Consider the following 19,889-nt stretch of genomic DNA (forward strand, 5'->3'; position numbering starts at 1 on the left):
CAGAGCAGAGAGAGCAGAGGGAGGAGAGGAGAAGAGAAGAGAGGAGAGGAGAAGAGAGGAGGAGCGACATCGCCTCCACCTGGCGGCAACAAGCTCAGCGCGTCCGCTCCTGCAGCCTCCCCCCCATGCTTCCCCCAAAAGCCCCCCTAGCCCCTCAGGGACTGCACATTTACACATGGTGTTAGGTTTTTGTATCCTCACATCATAGTGCAGGGGTGTCAAACTCATTTTAGTTCAGGGGCCACATTTAGCCAAATTTGATCTCAAGTGGGCCGGACCAGTAAAATAATAACATAATAATATACAGACAATGTCAACTCCAAACTTTTCTGCATGTTTTAGAATGAAAAAAGTAAAATTACATTCTAAAAATGTTTATATCTACAAACTATCCTTTAAAACAATGTGAATAACAGAAACAAACTGAAATTTCTCAAGAAAAATAACTGCAATTTTAACAGTTTTATGCTTCAGTTTACCATTTACTCATGTACATTAAAACTTACAGATCAAAGTGGATCTACAAATACACAACACATTTAATAACAGGCAGAATATTGGTAAAATTGCACTACTTAAGACATTTCAGATTCATACTTGTTTAGGTAATTCTTTTTTTTTTATGAGAAATGATAGTTTGTTTTAGTGTAAATACAGTAAAATAACATAAAAATGTTTACATTTACGAGAGACAATTTTCGAGTTGTCACTGTTTATAGGTTATTATAATCGTATTTTATTGATATGACCCACTTGAGATTGAATTGGTCTGAATGTGGAACCTGAACTAAAATGATTCATATTTTCAATGTAATTTTTGCATTTCACAAATTCATCCCACAGGCCGGAATGGATCCTTTGGCGGGCCGGATTTGGCCCCCGGGCCGAATGTTTGACACCCCTGTCATAATGTATACACATATTTTACAGGTAATTCTCTCCCTTGAGCCTCAATTGCCTTAAAAATGGCACTATACAGAATATAAGATGATACTGTTGCTTCTTTTTTCCCTCTTATTTGACTTTTCCTACATTTTTTATTATATATATCTTATTTATGTATTTTGTATCTTATCTTTTAATTTCCTAGACAGACAACATATACAAAGAATTTCTTGTATGTGTTTACGTACTTGGCAAAAAAAGAAAAAAAAAAGTTCTAATTCTGATTGTAACATTCTCACTACACTTATTTTACAGTTAACACTCTCCCTTGAGCCACAGTTGCCTTAAAAATGGCACTATACTGTATATAAGCTGATACTGGGAGTTTATCCCAGATAGCAAATATTTTGGCAGTATTATAGCATACATTTGGCTTTTTTGGCTTTCTTTTGGCATTATGAAAACCTTTAGGCTCAACTATGGTATGATTAAGGTTATCCAATATAGATGTGGAGGCACCAGCAATATATGGCTGAGTTCTGGCATATGTCTGGTTAACCAAAAGACTGGGCAAAGAGTGGGATCAAGTACAGGGATGGTATGGCATGTTTATGGCAAGCCAGAAGATTGACTAAAGAGCGGCAACATCTTATTCTATATATGGATGTGTTTTGGTTGTGTTTTGGCATATTTCTGTAAAGCCAAAATACTGCACAAAGAGCAGGAATTTGTATCCAGAAGAAAACCCCACTTCATTTTAAATGCATGATCAACACAAATTTTGGCCTCCTTTTGGCCTCTCTTTGGGTCCGTTTTGGCTACTTTTTGGCTGGATTATGGGGATTTGGGGCTTTTCTGGGACAATTATGGCTATATTTTGGAAGTCCACAGTTAGTTTTGGGTGAATTTTGGCTTCCTTCTGGTTTGATTTTGGCTTGCCTATTTTGGGCCATTTAGGGCCCATACATCTGCCTAGAACTTTGCCAGATGGCATGACAGTTTTGGGCCAGATTTAAGCCATAGTGATTTTGCTATCTGGGATGTTGCTTCTTTTTTTCCTCCTATTTTACTTTTCTTACATTTTTTTTGTATTTCTATTTTATTTTATATGTTGTCTCTTATGTTATAATTTACTAGAGAGACAACATCTACAAAGATTTCTTTGTATGTGTTGAAGTAGTTGGTGGAAAAAATAAAGATGATTCTGATTTTAACCTGTTATATGTCCATAGAATCAAAGTGCTCATCTGTTCACATGTGCAGATGGTGAACTTACTAACTCAGACAGCTATTAAAAACACCATAAAATCTAAGAACAAATTCAGCCAATTCTCAGAAATCATGGAGACTTGAGTTTCACTGCTTATCTTAATCATGGCTATATGTACTTATAAATATGTATAAATATGTACTTGTAAATACAGAGTAGTTCTCTCCAAATCTATACCACAGTAAATATAACCTCTGCTGAGTCATGAGTAAATATGTCAGTCTTATAAGATCATTGGTGTAGTTTTAAGAGGAAACATTCTCAAAACATCCTCACATCATAATGTATACACTTAATTTAGAGTTAATACTCTCCTTTGATCCACAGTTGATGTAAAAATGTCACAAATAACTATAGAAGTTGATTACGTTGCTTAGCTTTTTCTGTTATTTATGTTTCTTACATTTTTCATTATATGTATCATTTTTGCATTTTGCATCTTACCTTATAATTTACTAGAGAGATGTACTTGGTGAAAAAAAGATGATTCTGTTTCTAATTTTAACCTGCTATATGTCCATAGAATCAATGTACTGATCTGTTCCCAAGTACAGATGGTGAACTTACTAACTCAGACAACTATCAAAAAACCCATAAAATCTAAGATCATTCATTCATTCATTCATTCATTCATTCATTTTCTGAACCCACTTTATCCTCACTAGGGTCACAGGGGTCACTTGGAGCCTATCCCAGCTACTTATGGGCGAAGGCGGGGTACACCCTGGATATGTCACCAGTTCATCGCAGGATCAAATTCAGTCAATTCTTAAAAAAACATTGATACTTGGGTTTCACTGCTTATATTGTACTTTTAAAGAAGTAATATACAGTCAGACAGAGAAGTTCTTTCCAAATCTACACCACAATAATGTAACCTCTGCTGAGTCATGAGTAAATATATAAATCTTATAAGATCATTGGTGTAGTTTTAAGAGGGAACTTTCTCAAAACCTGCCAGTATATCACTGAACTTTATCACGGAATGGCTTACCATGAATGGTATGAATTTATGTTATTTGACAGCTACAAAAAGTGTAGATTTAATGTAATATATGAGTTTGACAGACAAAGCTCTTCTGACATATTTACTTCAGAGGAAGACAAGGTGGATGTGAGAGGGAATGAGTGGGTGAGTGAAGGCAGAATACATGTGGGTCTGTGGGTGTGTGCTGGTGCTTTCCCCTTATGTCAAATTACAGCAGTGTGGAAAACCCACATCAACCAACCATGCACAGCCACAGTTGTTCCATTAATTCATCATGGTCAGAAGTTATGTTTATATCATGGCTTCATGCAAAATCTGACCTTCCTTGTATGGAAAACATCCTTTAACATTAACAAGTGATGCAAATGATGTCAGATGACCTTTTCTCTTGGTGCCCCACAGTTAGTAGCTGTTACTCATCCCTGGCATGTGTACGTGTGTGTTTGTGTGTTGATTTGGCTGTGTGTGTGCATGCCGATGTGTAGAACACCCGCTGGGAGGTATTTGTGATTGGGTGCTCAGTAGCATATAAACAGCCGGCACAGTTTCTTGTAGTTAAAAATCTGCAATAGCATCAGCAGTTTGGGTGTTGTTGCTTTTCACTTCCCCTGCTGTGGCACATTGACTAGATACACAAACGTGGTTTGTGTGTGTTTGTTCACGCAGGTGTGTGTATATGTTGTTTAAAGACTGCATTTCATTGGGACTGTTTTCATAACAATACCACAGCAACTCTTTATCACCCATTTGCTCATTTTTCCTCTTATGGGCACGGGGCCAGTATTGTATTACCACATGTGTGAGAGCACATTTTTCCCTAACCACGTCTTCACAATAATAGTATTTTTGACAAAGAAGCTGTGAAAGTTATAGTGTTATTGTCAAAGGCTTGATTCTCACTCTTGGTTATTTGAAGGCCTGGTTTTTAATGAAGTTAGAACTGGGTTAAGATGTCTAGTGCATGAATTAGAATAAGACTTAAGGTTATGACATTTAAATCAGAATATTCAAGGGTTAATTTAAGACAGTGGGAATAGCTAATTAGTATTTTACTTCAAAATGCATTTTAAGTCCTAATATACATGTATATGTTGTGAATGCATTCACATTGATGTGTGTCTATTGATTTGGGATGTGTGCAAGAATACAAAGAGACCCCTGAGAGTGAGGTTTCAACAGCTGCTCCCCAACAACCAATCAATTGCAGTGTATCAGTAAACATTACACACAGACAGACAGCCGCACATACACACATGCACGGACACATACAGACGGCACTCTGTTCTTGAATCTGTTGCCATGGATACCAGATACAGGCAGCCAAGAGGGAGCAGTTTTCCAGCTTAAACTGTAAATATTGAATTATGATGGGGAGGAAAGAGACAGCAGTGCAGGGCAACGTTCCTGCCTGAATGATCTAAATATCGAGATAATCCTTTCATCTCTAGTCACCGCAACAGGAAATCTAGTGCATCATTCATGTTCATCAAGTTCAACATAAAAAAATCAATCTGTCTTCCCAATCCAGCCATTTATCTAACTCTATTACAGACTGAGAGGTGCCCCCATTCCTTCATCTCTTCGTGTCTTCCTGTCTGAGTAAATGCTTGCTCATGCCTGATTTGCAAAACATAAAAGTGAATATCATTCAGACAACTTTACTAAATACTAAAGCTTTTATGTGACAACAGTTCCACTGTGGCTTCATCAGGAGATAGAGAGGGTAAATAAAGAAGTGGAAAAGACTAAAAGAAAGACTGAACAATTAATAAATGAAGTTATAAGTGGAGAGACTGAGAAAGTGGCTGAAAGAGTGACTCTGAAGGTGATTTTGAATAATTGGTTTTACCTTCTTATGAATAATACAAGGAGTGGAGTCAGCAGAGCTAAAATAATAGCACGGTGATATTCAAAACAAAGCTATAGCACTTCTCTGCGCTGGTGAGACCCAATGTGCTAACCTTGAGCTGACATTGTGAACAGAAGAGACTCACGTTCAATCAATGAAGGGCTTTTCTCAGGGAGTCCACTAATCTCACAGGGCAGCAGAGGGTTCATCAGAGCTGAGAGACCCCTGGGACTGACGGAGGTAATGGGGTTAGCAGAAAGAAAGGGAGATGTGTGATTGTGTATGTGAGAGAAAAGGTCCTTGCCTGTACAAGCAAGAACACGTAGTAGTGCGCAGTAACGTGCACATGTGTGTGCTGTGATAGGCTGGGTACGTTCATGCATACACATGTGTACGGCAAAGCTGCATCTGTGCATGTGTGTGTGTGTCTGAAGGAGCCAGGGCCATGCTGATAGAGTGAGAAGTTAATGGGACGTGTGACAAGGTTGATTACTGAGGCCTCAGTGATCTGCCCGGGTTAATGAAGTAAATGACTTCTTGGATAACACACCACTGGGGCTATCTCCAGCTCCTGATACACTCAGATAAACCAGAATTGCCCACACTTCTACCTCATTTACCTTTCAAAGACGACTTGCTTGAACAGCCTGCAGCCCTTTGTCGGATGAGGGACGTTCAGTGTTCTTGTGGCATCACGGGTTTCTTCCTGGGACACTTTTCACACTTCATCCCCTCATGCTCACTAATTCCTCCCACAGTAAATAGAAAAACCTTCATGTCTATACAGCATAATCATTAAAGCATAGAAGGCAGTCTCCAGGATAACTAAAGTAGCCACCTACACTTTAAGCATGAAGTCCAACTTGCATTTACAGTAGTAAACACACACAAACAAAGAGAAAGAAAGAGTTTTTGAAAGACTTTGTTCTCCATTTGTGGCTTAGGTAGAAATTCTTCTAATTAGAGCGATAACGATGTCTGAGAGTAGATGCAGAACGGAACAAAACAACAACACAGATGGGAGCTAAGACAACAACAAAGACAGCCATAAATGCATTTGACTGTGGACTCCCTGCTGGCTCTGTCTACGTGAAGAGATGACACTGTGCCCATCCCCCTGCTACTTATAGGGACATTATCATAATGTTGTCTGTGCATGAGCCCGGCTATCAAGTAGGCTCATCTTGAAGTCCTCCACAAACCCCAGTGTATGCTGATGCTTAGATGCTGGAGGAAGGCAGTGGTGAACAAAATAATTCTGCCCTAATATTTATTCAAACTGACAGTTCTGGCGTCTAACAATACAGTGTGGAACTGACAGCACCAATTTGATGAATCTCTGCATTGGTTGTAAACAAACAGCATCAAGGAAGATAATGACTATCCTTCTGTTTGTCCCTCTGCTCCCTTATTGTCTCATCACTACTGACATCTGCACGGAATAAAAGTGGAATTGGTAAAGTGAATAGTGTGGACTGTGCAGTAAATGTTTAGCATTTAGTCAGCAGCAGTGGAAAAGTTTGGTTTTGAGTCAGTGCATGTACTATATGTATTACTCACCATACTTCTTGAGTATTATGTTCCAGAAATGAAGTTTCAAATGACAACAGACGCAATGTATAGCACATTTACCTTATATTTGGGTTTATCTTTGTTCTAACCACTAAATATTATCAGCATCATGGGTAAGAAAGAGAACATCATTACCCATGTGAACACTTTAATTTCCATTTTTAACATGAGACAACAGAACATTCATCTATATGTCACATTACCTCCATAGATAATCACTACGCTGCACCTCTGATAATCTACACACAGAAATCTACAATGTTCCAGCTTCCAAAAATATAATAATTACCCATGTTAAACCTTCAAAGACACAAGTGGCCAGTGGTGGTCAAAGCTGTCCACTGAGATAAAAATGTTTAATAACTTTTTAACAACTAATCCTATTAATACAGTTAAATAATTCAGGTAAAATGCAGTTTTTCAGCTTTTCAGTGGTATCAGATATGACCCATTTGGACATTCAAAGGCTCTGTAATGAATATGGAAACATGGTAATTAACTGCAACATTGATTCACCAGTAAAACTGTTGTAGTTTGACAATTGTCAGTGGCTTGTTTTTACGTTCAGTTAATGATATATTTTACTGAAAAAGTCACTTTTATTTATCTTTCTTTGTTTTGATATATAAAAACCTTTGGATTTATTAAGAGTTTTTATGAACATCAACATGATCAATAAATTCAATATAGAAAAATATCAGATTTTTACTGAAAATGCAAAAAGCACAGGATAATATTACAATAAATGGTTAAAAATAATAATAATTTGGAAGCCAACACTAAAAAAGTTCAAAGTCTTTAAGGGTTCAACTTTATAACAGATAAATCTAGACTTCATTTTAAAGACTTTATTAAGAGTTTCAGAATCTATTGACTCACAAATAATGAATTATCAGTTCTCAGAAACAGATATTGTTTTTTGTGGCTTGTATGAACCTTCACACCTCAAACATCCACCCTACAACATCCTGTTGTGTTATAACTGTGTGTGGTCAGATACAGCTGCATGTGTGGGTTTCTGTGAGAGTCAGAATCAGAAACAAAGAGGAAAACTCCTGAGATGACAGAACACCGCCACTTCCCCGAGACTCTGTGAGTAAAATAAAGACACATAGCAGCAGGTGTATGATACAGCACTGACATAGATAGCGCTGAATCATTTTGTAATTACACATTCAGTGCATCAGAGTTGCCTTTAAACCTCATCTTTCCATTGAAGTGACTTAATGGGGGACTAATACATTACTTGAATGTTAAATGGAATAAAAAATGACCAGAAAAAGAAAAGGAAGTCCAAATGTGGGTTTTTTTTTTTTAGACGTGTCAGAAGCAAGTTGTAGCTTCTGGTAACTCTATTTTTATTTTCATTTTCATTTCACAAATGAACTTGACTTCAAATATCTCATTCTTTCATCAGGTTTTTAGATGTTTTACCCTGCATTTTGATGTGACATGCATGGTTTGTGGTGGGTTGTTGGCTTATAGTGTAAAACAGAATGTGTGAATGTGCAGGGTGATGCAAAGAAAAAAAAAAAACCCATCCTCAGGCACAGAGCATAATCAGACAACACTACACTAACCCTCCAGTTGGTTTTCTCTTCACCCTCCTTTAAGGACAAATTCACCACTTTGGCCCTACCCTCAGTCCACAGTGCCTTAGAGGAAGAGGAATTAACCACATACCATGTACACCAATACACGAATAAAGACATGGCCTGCATTTGTTGTTTACTGTACATCATGTGAACACTGTCCCGTTTGAGGCCGCCTCCCAGCAGCAGGATGTGGTGGCGCGACACGTCCTCGCTCAAAAACACCCACTTCCTATGAATTTGATAAACAGCGCTGTGGTTTTGCTCTCCACACAAGCACGTACATCAACGCACACTAGCTCAACAGCATCACCATCTGCTAATGTGACATACAAGCAGAGTGAGTTACTGGGCACGGTGCTACCCGTGGTATCAGGAGATTTACTGTGATTGACTGAAGGGAAGAATGGCAGCAAATCATGTCAGAATTAGAGAAGAACATCAATATGTCACATTTCTTTTAGTGATGGAAGTGGGTCTGCATTCACGACCATCACTGGACAGGTGGCCAGTAAAGCTTTGAAATCTTCTACTCTATTGTGTTGTGTTTTGCTATGTTCTGTTCTATTCTGTTGTGTGCTGTTCTATGCCATTCTCTTGCTTTCTGTTATGCTCTGTTCTGTTCTATTCTGTTTTTTTCTGTTCTGTTCTGTTCTGTTCTGTTCTATTCTGTTCTGTTCTGTTCTGTTCTGTTCTATTCTGTTCTGTTCAGTTCTGTTCTGTTCTGTTCTGTTCTGCTCTATTCTGTTCTGTTCTGTTCTATTCTGTTCTGTTCTGTTCAGTTCTGTTCTGTTCTGTTCTGTTCTGTTCAGTTCTGTTCTATTCTGTTCAGTTCAGTTCAGTTCTGTTCTGTTCAGTTCAGTTCAGTTCTGTTCTGTTCTGTTCTGTTCTGTTCTGTTCTGTTCAGTTCTGTTCTATTCTGTTCTGTTCAGTTCAGTTCTGTTCTGTTCAGTTCAGTTCAGTTCTGTTCTGTTCTGTTCTGTTCAGTTCTGTTCTGTTCTGTTTTTTTTTTCTGTTCTGTTTTGTTCTGTTCTGTTTTGTTCTGGTTTTTTTTCTGTTCTGTTCTATTCTGTTCCAGTCTGTTCTGCTCTGCTCTGTTCTGTTCTATACTACTCCCTTGTGTTCTGTTCTAGTCTGTTCTGTTTTGTTCTAATCTCTTCTCTTCTGCCCTGTTCCATTCCATTCTGTTGTGTTCTGTTCTGTCTGTTCTCTTCATCAATAAAACCATTAGTTGATTGTTATTAAATCGTCGCTATTTTGATCAATGATTAATATGTTTGAGACAAGGGAAAAATAACCTTGGCTCTTAAATCTTAATATTTTTGTGGCTCTTTTACTCCATTATGACAGTAATGTGAATATCTGATGGCTGTGGTCAAACCACAAGAAATTTTAAAATATCATCTTGGGATTTGGGACTCACTGATCAACATTTTGTGACATTTTGTACCAAAAAACCAACTGAGTGAATGAGAAAATAACCAACAGAGGTTCTGTTCTTCTCTTCTCTTCTCTTCTCTTCTCTTCTCTTCTCTTCTCTTCTCTTCTCTTCTCTTCTCTTCTCTTCTCCTCTCCTCTCCTCTCCTCTCCTCTCCTCTCCTCTCCTCTGCATGGTTGCATGAGCACATACAGTCCTGTCAGTCACATCTGTGAGCTGTCAGGATATGAATGTGCATGGTTTGGAGGGAAGAATGAGGGGTGTATTAGGCCTGCTGATCCTTCACACTCCTCTTGTCAAACTAAACATGAAAATGAAAGTCACTGGTGAGTGTGAGTATGTGTGTGTGTGTGGAGGGTCAAAGGAGAGGAGCCATGCCTAATCCTGTGGGATGTGGGGGTATCTCTGTGTATGGAGATGGGATGTAGAGATGTGTTCAGCAGTGCATGGATCACAAAACCTTCCTAACTGACAGAAGAGAGTCCCAGGAGACCATTGTCAAACTGTTAAGACAAAAGAAAGAAAGAAAGAAAGAAAGAAAGAAAGAAAGAAAGAAAGAAAGAAAGAAAGAAAGAAAGAAAGAAAGAAAGAAAGAAAGAAAGAAAGAAAGAAAGAAAGAAAGAAAGAAAGAAAGAAAGAAATTGTACCAGGTTCAACAAATAATACTAAAAATAATAGGCTAAATATTTCTCTTTTTTTTCTTTTTTGCTTTATTTCTTTTTTTATTGTATTTAAGAAAGTTAAAGTACTGTGATAAAATACCTTGTTAGTAATAAAGTTCTTTAATATTGGCTTAACTTTTATTCAACTCAAAGATCACTGAAGGTTGAACCCCATTTGCAATGATGTCAAGATGACAGTGAAAAAAATGAAGACAACAGAAACAGTAAAGCTACCAGATACAAATGCAGTCGACAAAAAAGAGAGGAAGCAACATATTTAAATAAAATTCAGTTAAAATATGTACGGGAAAATAAATAAATTTTTACTATTATTCTTTTCTTGATTACAACCCAAATCAAAAACTAAATATTAGAGACGAAAAAGACTTAATTATTTCATTTGATATTTGATGTGTTGTGGGTGATCATTTCACGTACTGGACTATTTGAACCGGTAGGTGGCGGTATTGATTAATATAAAGCCTTCTTTAACCCGGAAAAACTACTGGTGGCCCTTTAACAAGACAGGAAGTGAGCACAGTGACAGTTAGCTATCATGGCGGTGGATGTTAAATCCCGAGCCAAACGGTATGAGAAGCTGGACTTTCTCGGAGAGGGTCAGGTAAACAGAGATTAATAAAAGTGCGTTTCCTAAATAAGTAAGTTACCAAAGGTTGTTGCTCCTGAGCGGCCTCCTCTGCTCTAAAGGAAGCATGATAGCATGCTAACAAGCGTTAGCCGGTAATCAATGTCAACAAAGCCTTACATGAGCCATGCTGTGCAGCTCATTGTGCTCTGCAGTAGTTGAGGTACAGTTAGAAAAATTGCTTTCTATGTATGTGTACTTACTGCTGTCCTTCTCTTCCAGTTTGCCACAGTGTACAAAGCCAGGGACAAAATCACTGACACCATAGTTGCTATTAAAAAGGTACAAAACATTAGCTTTGGTGTCATTTTGGTCGTAAGCATCTGAAGAAAGACTTATCTCTGAGAATCCTATCTCTTTTTCGACAGATTAAAGTTGGCCACAGAACTGAAGCTAAAGATGGTAAGTGCTGATAACTGAGTGTCCTTTTTGAAATGTTTTATTTACATTCCCCAGGTGGGTAACGTAACTAAGTTCTTGCACTCAAGATGTGTATTTCTAGAGCCTTCTATTTTAGGTTTCTAGTACACTACATCTCAGAGGCCAATATTTTATCTTCTATCTTTGTACTCAGTTGTTTTTGTCTGTTACATTTATTTACATTTACCTTACATTTCTCATCCACATCCAGTGAAAGACATGCATCACCAGATGAAGGATGAAAAGATACTCTATTGATTTAGACAAAAATTCCTATTCAATTATCTGAAAAATGCGTTGTCACAAAGCTGAAAAGGTCTGTTTTTCTCATGAATAGGTGACTTTACAGATAGGTAGTTTGCACAAGATAGTGTCACCACAGACATGATGATCCAATAGTATATGATGCATTGGTATAGATTAACAGTAACAGTACATAAAGTAGTTTAAATGAGCACAACATGAAAACATGTATGGCCATTAAATACAACATGTATATTGATATGGCAGTCAAATTAATCCAAAAATGTCATATAACATTTAAACACTGGGGGCCAGTTCTGGAGCAGTTTAATTAGTTATTTATTCATCAAGTAAATACTACTACTACTACTACTAATAATAATAATAATGATAATAATAATGATGCATTTTATTTAGAGACACTTTTCAAAATTGTTAAGGTCACTGAAAAAAAAAAAGTAGTAGGAATGATAGTACATTATGCTGGTAATACGTCCCTTTTTCGGGTTTTGTGTTTACTTATAGTTGAGTAGTTTTACAGTGTCATATTTTTACAAAAGCAAAGGGTATCTATACTTTCCCACATGTGGCAGGCAATCTGTGGTCATTCACCTTTTTATTGATCTAATTATCTCCCACAGGTATCAATAGAACAGCTCTACGAGAGATCAAACTGCTGCAGGAGCTGCATCATCCAAATATCATTGGGGTAATGCATCAGGACTATTATGTTACCTGTATTATGTGTGACTTTAAGGAAACAAATCAACTAGGTTGTGAACATTCTGTAATTTACATTGAAATGACTTTAATTATGTAATGTTTGTGTGTTTTAGCTGCTGGATGCCTTTGGGCATAAGTCCAATATCAGTTTGGTGTTTGATTTCATGGAGACAGATCTAGAGGTGAGGCATCTTTAACTTTACCATCTCTGTTTATCTCTGAGGATTGATGTAATAATAACAATATAATGTGATCCTTTGTAATTTCCTTGAATGCTTTTGCCTAGTTCAGCCTATCAGACCTCATTACTGATCACTGATCTAAGCCTTTCTGTTGTTTCTACAAATACGTGCTAGTTTCTGTGGACCAATTCACATAGAAGTGCATATGTTTTGGCCAGTTTAACTATATTGTACCACCCAATTCAAGAAAAATTTCAACGCCCTAAAATACTGTGTAATGTGAGATGTGATGCTTTAGAAAAACACCATTAACTGCCTCACCAAAGATTTATCTAAAAGAATGGACGATGAAGGAGGTGTGAGATCATAACAGAGTAACAAGTAAAATATGAGCAGGAAGATCAAGATAGCTGCCCGTTAAGTGTTTCTAGAAGGTCACCTGGCTTTTTATATTTTTCCAATCTCCCCTATTTCCTCTTCTGGTATATTTTAGCATACCACATTGTAGATGGGCGCCTACCACACATACATTAGATGCTAATAGAACAATGGCAGCACATAATAACCACCCTTTTAAAGAAAAATCAATACCACTCCACTCTTGACTTCACACTGAATTGATGCCATTAGCAGCTCTCAGGCAGCAGGCAGGCAAGAACGGACATTGGGGTGAAATGCTCATCTTATTACCAGTGCTGAAAGCTTCTATTAGGCCATGTTTTCAGTGTATTTGTTTTATTTTACATTAGAGAATTCTCTGTTTGCATTTTTACAAACATATTCTTCATCTTTTCTGCTCTGACAAATCAAATTTTGTAAAAGAAAAAGTAGTGTACGGGTATGTAAAAATATTGCAAAACATAATCCATCTTGTCTTTTGATGTGTTTCTTAAGGTTATTATTAAAGACACCAGTTTAGTCCTGACTCCAGCCCACATTAAAGCCTACATCCTCATGACTCTACAGGGATTAGAGTACATGCACCAACACTGGGTCCTGCACAGAGTAAGACCACATATTCTTTACACACTTGTGTATATATGCAGGAACACAGTCTCTAATGCACATTTTCCTGCTCTAAATCCAGGATCTGAAGCCTAATAATCTGCTGTTAGATGAAAATGGAGTGTTGAAGTTGGCTGATTTTGGGTTGGCTAAATCATTTGGAAGCCCCAACAGAGTCTACACACATCAAGTTGTAACCAGGTTTGTGCCTCATATACATCCTAAATAACTTTGACAAATCTTATACCTCATATACTAAATGTGATTTTCATTAAATATATTTATATATTTAAATAAATAAATCCTCATATGCCTCAGTTAGCTTACTTATATTTACTTAATAGCTTGTTATTACATAGTTAAACAATTAATTCTACACTAAGGACACTTCCTACCTGATGTGTAATATATGCCTTACTGTTATACTTAATGGGTATGATTCCTTTTTAGATGGTACCGCTCCCCTGAGCTCCTGTTTGGTGCCAGGATGTATGGTGTGGGTGTTGACATGTGGGCAGTGGGATGCATCTTGGCAGAGTTACTACTTCGGGTACAGAAATTTCACTGAAAATTGATATTCATTCATACAGAGTGCTGTTTGAAATTAGTGCCTTAATTCATCTTTTTCCTTGTAGATACCATTCCTTGCTGGAGACTCTGATCTTGACCAGTTGACAAAGATCTTTGAAGCTCTTGGGACCCCCACAGAAGAAACATGGCCTGTTAGTATCAGGTCTCCATGTATTATGTATGTTTTTCCTCTTTCTCTCTTCAAGGTGACATTTATAGATTTGTGTTTCAACTGTCTCTGCAGGGAGTCAGTAGTTTACCGGACTACGTGTCCTTCAAAATATTTCCTGGTACACCTTTGGAACATATATTCAGTGCAGCAGGAGATGACTTACTGGAGCTGCTACAGGGGCTCTTCACCTTTAATCCCTCAACAAGAACTACAGCCACACAGGTAACAAATAACCTTAAAGTCCTATTTCCCCATTAGTCGAGTAAAGACCATTTTATGTATGATAAATATCCCATATGCAGAGTTTCTGTTGGTCCTTAAATAATCTTAAATCCAATCATTTTTGTCTATAATATGTATTGAATATTCTTGAATATGAATGATCTTTTGCTTGTTTTTTTTTTTTTGTTTTTTATATTGTGCAGTGTGTCTGGATTCAGATATGTTTTCTGTGAAATATATGACTTGATAATATCGTAACAAACTACAAAATATAACCAACATGGGGCCTCTAACCTCTGTGTGCAGCTCAGTCATAATTTTTGCCCCTAGCATGTTTACTTGTCATGATGCAGTGTGTGGTTTATGAAGTGTCTCCCTTTGTCAAAATGTAGCTACTGCCATAAATAATAAGATAATCAAAAAGGTTCCTATTAATGCTACTTTAATATAATTGTGATGCTGTTGACTTTCATCTGGCTCATCAGGAGTGCATGTAGAGTTTGGCTGAATGCTGTTGAATTTGGGTATTAAAGCATTCAAATCCCATGGGAAGTCACAGCACATTAAATAGAGACATACAAGTCATATTTTTTGTCTGAATGGACATCAGATCTTGGTCTTGAAAATTCAGTGTAGCTTTTTACCCAACATATTGTGAGCCTGTCTGCCTGTAACTCAAAATCTACACCACATTTAGTCTTAAAATTTACCCTGTGTATGTCTACCATATCTCAGCCTTCCTTAGACACGGTGCAGGTCTGAAGATTCTGATTTTAGAATTTTTTTAAGTGGATTCATCCCCATTGAGAAGATAATCACTTTTGTCAGTTTGCAAGAAAAAAAGCCAAGCTACAGAACAGTATCTGTCAACGTGGTCTGTTTGTTGCTGGTCTGGAAGTTGAATTTAGAATGGAGAGTATACTTACATTTCTAAATCCTCTTAATTGGGACATTCATTAGTGTTCATACCTGCAGGGTCCATGCGGGTGCTTGAACTCCTTGAAGGTGCTTGAATTTCAGTGTTGTGTTTTCAAGGTGTGAAAAGTGCTTGAATTTTAGTTTCAGTGCTTCAAAGTGCTTGCAATTCTAACTCTGTGACTTGATTTATTTATTTTTAATATTAACTGAAGGGAAAACTACCTACAGAGAGGTGATACATTTTGAAAAATAAAACGATGTCAAAAAAGAGGTACAATTTCCAGGTCGACTCCAGGTACATTTTTGTCTTAATCTTTGTCTCGGTGCAAGTGTGTCTGAAGAACACCAAGTAACTTCCCTTTTTATGGATAAAACTTTGTGGTCTTTAATTTCTAAACTTTTTGGTTTTAAGAAGCATGGTTTTAGATGTTTATAGCATAATACAATGTACATCATTGTGATATAAGTTGACCAAAATAATCATGAGTGTGTGTGTGTGTGTGTGTGTGTGTGTGTATATATATATATATATATATATATATATATATATATATATATTCCTGTAGATACGGATTTGACCCTAGTGATAAGGGGATGTGCTGGAAAAATTTGAAAATGAACCTTAAAAGTGCTTGAATTTGACCTTGAAATATGTATATGAACCCTGTACTGGGATAAATAGTTCTGATGGTATTAACATTCTACCCATGTAACTGTAAAACAACTGATAGTTTACACATGTCCTAACTGTCTAATCTTTGTACTGTCTGCTGTTCCTCAGGCTCTAAAGATGAGGTACTTCAGTAATCGACCGGGTCCAACTCCTGGTCCCCAACTCCCCCGACCCAATTGTTCAACCGAGGCTCTGAGGGAAAAGGATACAGTCAAGTTGAAGAGGAAAATAGAAGGCCAGGAGACGAGTAAGTATGACATACAAACCCACATTTTCTATACGTAGATAGAATTAACTAAGTATATTTTAAATTTATGTGCCTGTAATCCACATAAAATACCTCCCTGACATTGATCTACCCACAGTCAAATAAATGGAGTCAATATTATTACAGCAAATCTGTTAACGTTTTGGTTTTAGCAGCATGAAGGGAAGTGTCGGCCACACATGTTTGAGGCTGATTTTAAGAGAAGTTGGAAATTTTAGAACATCCCACACAGACCTAAGTTACATTTAGTAGGTTGTGAATTTAGCCTAGTGAACCCTTCCTGTGTTCTCATGGTTCTGCACACTTGGGGTATAAATCTAAAATACCACTTGATTGAACCTTGTAATTCATAGGGTGTTGGCTGCAGTTACAGATTCAGAATATAAAGAGGTAGAAAACACACACAGAGTTTAGTAGCAGGGTATGTTTTACTGAAGTAGGGCCGTGGTGTCACTGGGAGGTTCAAAGCTTTTCCATCTCTTGTGGTCAGAAATATCTAGGCTGAGTATATGCTATGCACTATGCAGCAGCATATTACAGAGAGAATTTTTAAACATTGGTAGCAGATTGCTCACTAGACTTTTTTTTAGTTGTATAGGCACATTCTGTGGCTTCTGAACACTGAAAATAAAGACACTGTATGTGCAAATTAGATGTAATCCTTTACATGTCTTGTTTTTGATGATATGCTTTATGTCTTTTGCAGCTGGGATGAAAAAGAAGTTGATTTTTTGACCCAACAGACCCTGGTCAATTAGACGATCACCATCTTCACACCTTATTGCTCAGGATTGTCTGCTGGAATGAAACAGTCCACCAAGGAAAAAGACTGCTGTGGTTGACTTTGGGACATTTTAGAGGTTGTAGCTGTTACAAAAATTGGACGTTGTGCCTAAGGTTACCTTTAAGTATCCATGGTGCTGCTGTGTTCAACACTTGGTGTACAACAGACTGTCTTTGGTCAGTAGTTATGGCTATTGCCCTCCTTCATTTCAGCAATGATGCCTTAACCTGGAGCCCATCAGAACATTATTTATGTTATTAAAAAAGAAAAAGACCAAACTAGCAAGCCTGGTTTAATACACGTAGATGTTTTTTTTTTTCTTTTTCTTTTTTTTTTTTTTAAATTTTTTTTTTATGTAAGACCAATAAATGGTGCAAATCCATAAATGTGAGTTTTTGTGTTGAAGTTATGGTGGAGACAAATGCAAAAATGTAAACAGACGGATTAGTCACCATGAAATTCTTCATCACAGACTGACTTCCGGTTCCTGCTGCAGTGCATATTTTTTCACCTGCTCAATGTGTGCAGACAGAAATATACTTGTGGTTTATTTACTGTTCATGTTAGTCATGACAGGAGTGTGTATTTGTCTCTTGACTCTGTGTGTTTATGTGGCCTTAATCTCATCCTCACAGCAGACAGGGTGACACTGGACTTGGCACAATGTGCCACCAGTCATATCTTTACTTTCCTGTCCTTTCTCCTCAGCGTGAATATGATCAAATGCAGTGTGACATGTCAGAAGCCTGATGCTCTGGCAGACATAACAGCCCTTTTTTGTCTCTGTCAAACAGAATCAGATAAGCGAAGACAGAGAGAGGAGAGTATGTCACTGATGTAAAATTCAATTTCCGTACACAAGCAAAACCAAGTTGTGGTGGTTAGGTTCTGTGTGACTCAAATCTATTCATAAATGGTCACAATTCAGCTCTCAGAGAGGATAGAGGGACATTTTAGGTGAATGGTCAAATGACAGATTTGGCAAATGGCGTATTCACAGAGCGCTACAGTAGCAGCCTTATCAGCTCATGCTCCCATTTCTTTGGCAAAGGAAACCGCTTTGGCCCACACACTGTGACAAAACACAAGCACGAGGTTTGTGGGAGAAGGTGATACTTGGTGATGTGTCTGGATCAGCAAGGCATGCTGTGAGGAGACTAAGCCTCAGTAATTCCAAACCAAGTATGGCAGGAAATGTGTCAGTCTATGAAAACAATAAAATGAAAAGAAATCTAATGGAGATGATGGGTCAGCATATATCTCTTATCCTGTTGTGATCTAAACTGCTTGGAAACAGCAGATAGGCCTTTGGTTCAGACATTACATCATCCATCTCATACCGTAATGAAGGGCATGCATACACCATTACAGCTACTTCATTTCACTGGAAAAATGCCAGAATGGATGACTTTAAAAGGACATTGCCACAGAAATAACCTGAAAAGTGAATGCATTGCAATGCATAGACAATGTTTTGAAGTAGATCTGGTAGCTCTGACACAATTATTCCTTTAGAGTAAAACATGTTTTCTCAGTTCTCAGAAATTCACATTTTGACCCAAGACTGTAGCTTGGAAACTACAGCCAAACTGTATTTTAGACTTAATTTGTCTGTATTAATAACTCAGACTTGGTTAAATTTCTCTGTGTTTATTCTGGAGCCATTTTACTTGCCTAGTGTAATTGCAATTAGTCAATTGTAGTTTTATATACATTTATTTTGCATAGGGTCATGTGAGTTATAAGTAGAACAATATTTTGCATAAAAGGTATCTAAATGTAAATAATGTTGCTCCTCTACAGGTTTATTTGTCTCAGCCAAGGATATGCTTTCCTTAACACTTTTTTGTGCCAGCAGAATTATGCAAAAAGTAATGTATACATTTTAATGAAATCTGGTAGTAACTGCATAAGACATGAAATCTGCAGGTAAGAGCGATGGGTTTTTTGTTTAGCACACGGATGTCGAACTCATTTTAGTTCAGGGCCTACATACAGCCCAATATGATGTCAAGTGGGCCGGACCAGTGAAAAAAATAAAATTACATTATGAAAATGTTTACAGAGAACTCTTTAAATATCCAAATAACACAAACAACCACAAATAAATGGAAATTTCTTGAGAAGAGTGCAATTTTTAACAATATTATGCCTCATTTACACATGTGCATTACAACTTACAGATCACAGTGGATCTACAAAGTCACACAACATTTATTAACAGACATAATATTATTAAAATTGCACTTATGACATTTCAGGCTGCTCTTATTTGTTCAGGTTATTACATTTTTTTGTGAAATGATAATTTGTAAATGTTAAAAAAAATCATGTAGGCTATTTTTTTTCTTTTATTATTAACACTGAACACAGTTGTCATTATTTATAGGTTATTATGATAGTATTTTACTGTTGTAACCCACTTGAGATCAAATTGAGCTGTATGTGGCCCCTGAGCTTAAAGGATTTTCAAACTATTCACTGTTGATATCATCAGTGCTATTTTTGCATTTCACAAATTCACCCTGAGGACCGGATTGGACCATTTGGCGGACCGGTTTTGGTCCACGAGCCGTAAGTTTGACATCCCTGTTTTAGATCCTATAATGTGAGAATGTGACACAAACACACTCTTACATGTCATGATAAGATAAGTCACTTTGTCCTGGTGTTTGGCTCAGTGTAGCGGAGGCAGAACAGCTTTGTGTGGGGCTTTTTTGTTGGTGATGTGCAGTGGGAGGAGAGACAGGGAGGAAGAAAGGAGGAGGAGGAGGAGAGACAGCGCGGCCACGGCCAGGAAGGGAGGA

At 37.3% G+C, this 19,889-nt stretch overlaps 1 protein-coding gene across 1 annotated transcript; it reads left to right on the forward strand.

Annotated features, from left to right (window-relative positions):
• Window positions 1-10,773: 10,773 nt before the first annotated feature.
• cdk7 (cyclin-dependent kinase 7) lies at window positions 10,774-17,347 on the forward strand. Its single transcript, XM_030144268.1, has 12 exons — window positions 10,774-10,878; window positions 11,125-11,184; window positions 11,271-11,304; window positions 12,207-12,274; window positions 12,402-12,470; window positions 13,365-13,475; window positions 13,558-13,676; window positions 13,926-14,025; window positions 14,111-14,197; window positions 14,290-14,439; window positions 16,139-16,277; window positions 17,005-17,347. Exons 1-12 carry the CDS (start codon window positions 10,813-10,815, stop codon window positions 17,031-17,033), a joined length of 1,032 nt encoding a protein of 343 aa, XP_030000128.1. The 5' UTR covers window positions 10,774-10,812; the 3' UTR covers window positions 17,034-17,347.
• The last annotated feature ends 2,542 nt before the right edge of the window (window positions 17,348-19,889 follow it).

The sequence above is a fragment of the Sphaeramia orbicularis genome, chromosome 9 (genome assembly GCF_902148855.1).
Source record: "Sphaeramia orbicularis chromosome 9, fSphaOr1.1, whole genome shotgun sequence".
Taxonomy (NCBI): Eukaryota; Metazoa; Chordata; class Actinopteri; order Kurtiformes; family Apogonidae; genus Sphaeramia; species Sphaeramia orbicularis.

Bases quoted from the DNA above. Each gene is read 5' to 3' on its own strand.
- cdk7 (XM_030144268.1), top strand. From the start codon at position 10,813: ATGGCGGTGGATGTTAAATCCCGAGCCAAACGGTATGAGAAGCTGGAC. The intron at 10,879-11,124 runs GTAAACAGAGAT...CTTCTCTTCCAG, and splicing joins ACTTTCTCGGAGAGGGTCAG to TTTGCCACAGTGTACAAAGC. The intron at 12,471-13,364 runs GTGAGGCATCTT...GTGTTTCTTAAG, and splicing joins TCATGGAGACAGATCTAGAG to GTTATTATTAAAGACACCAG.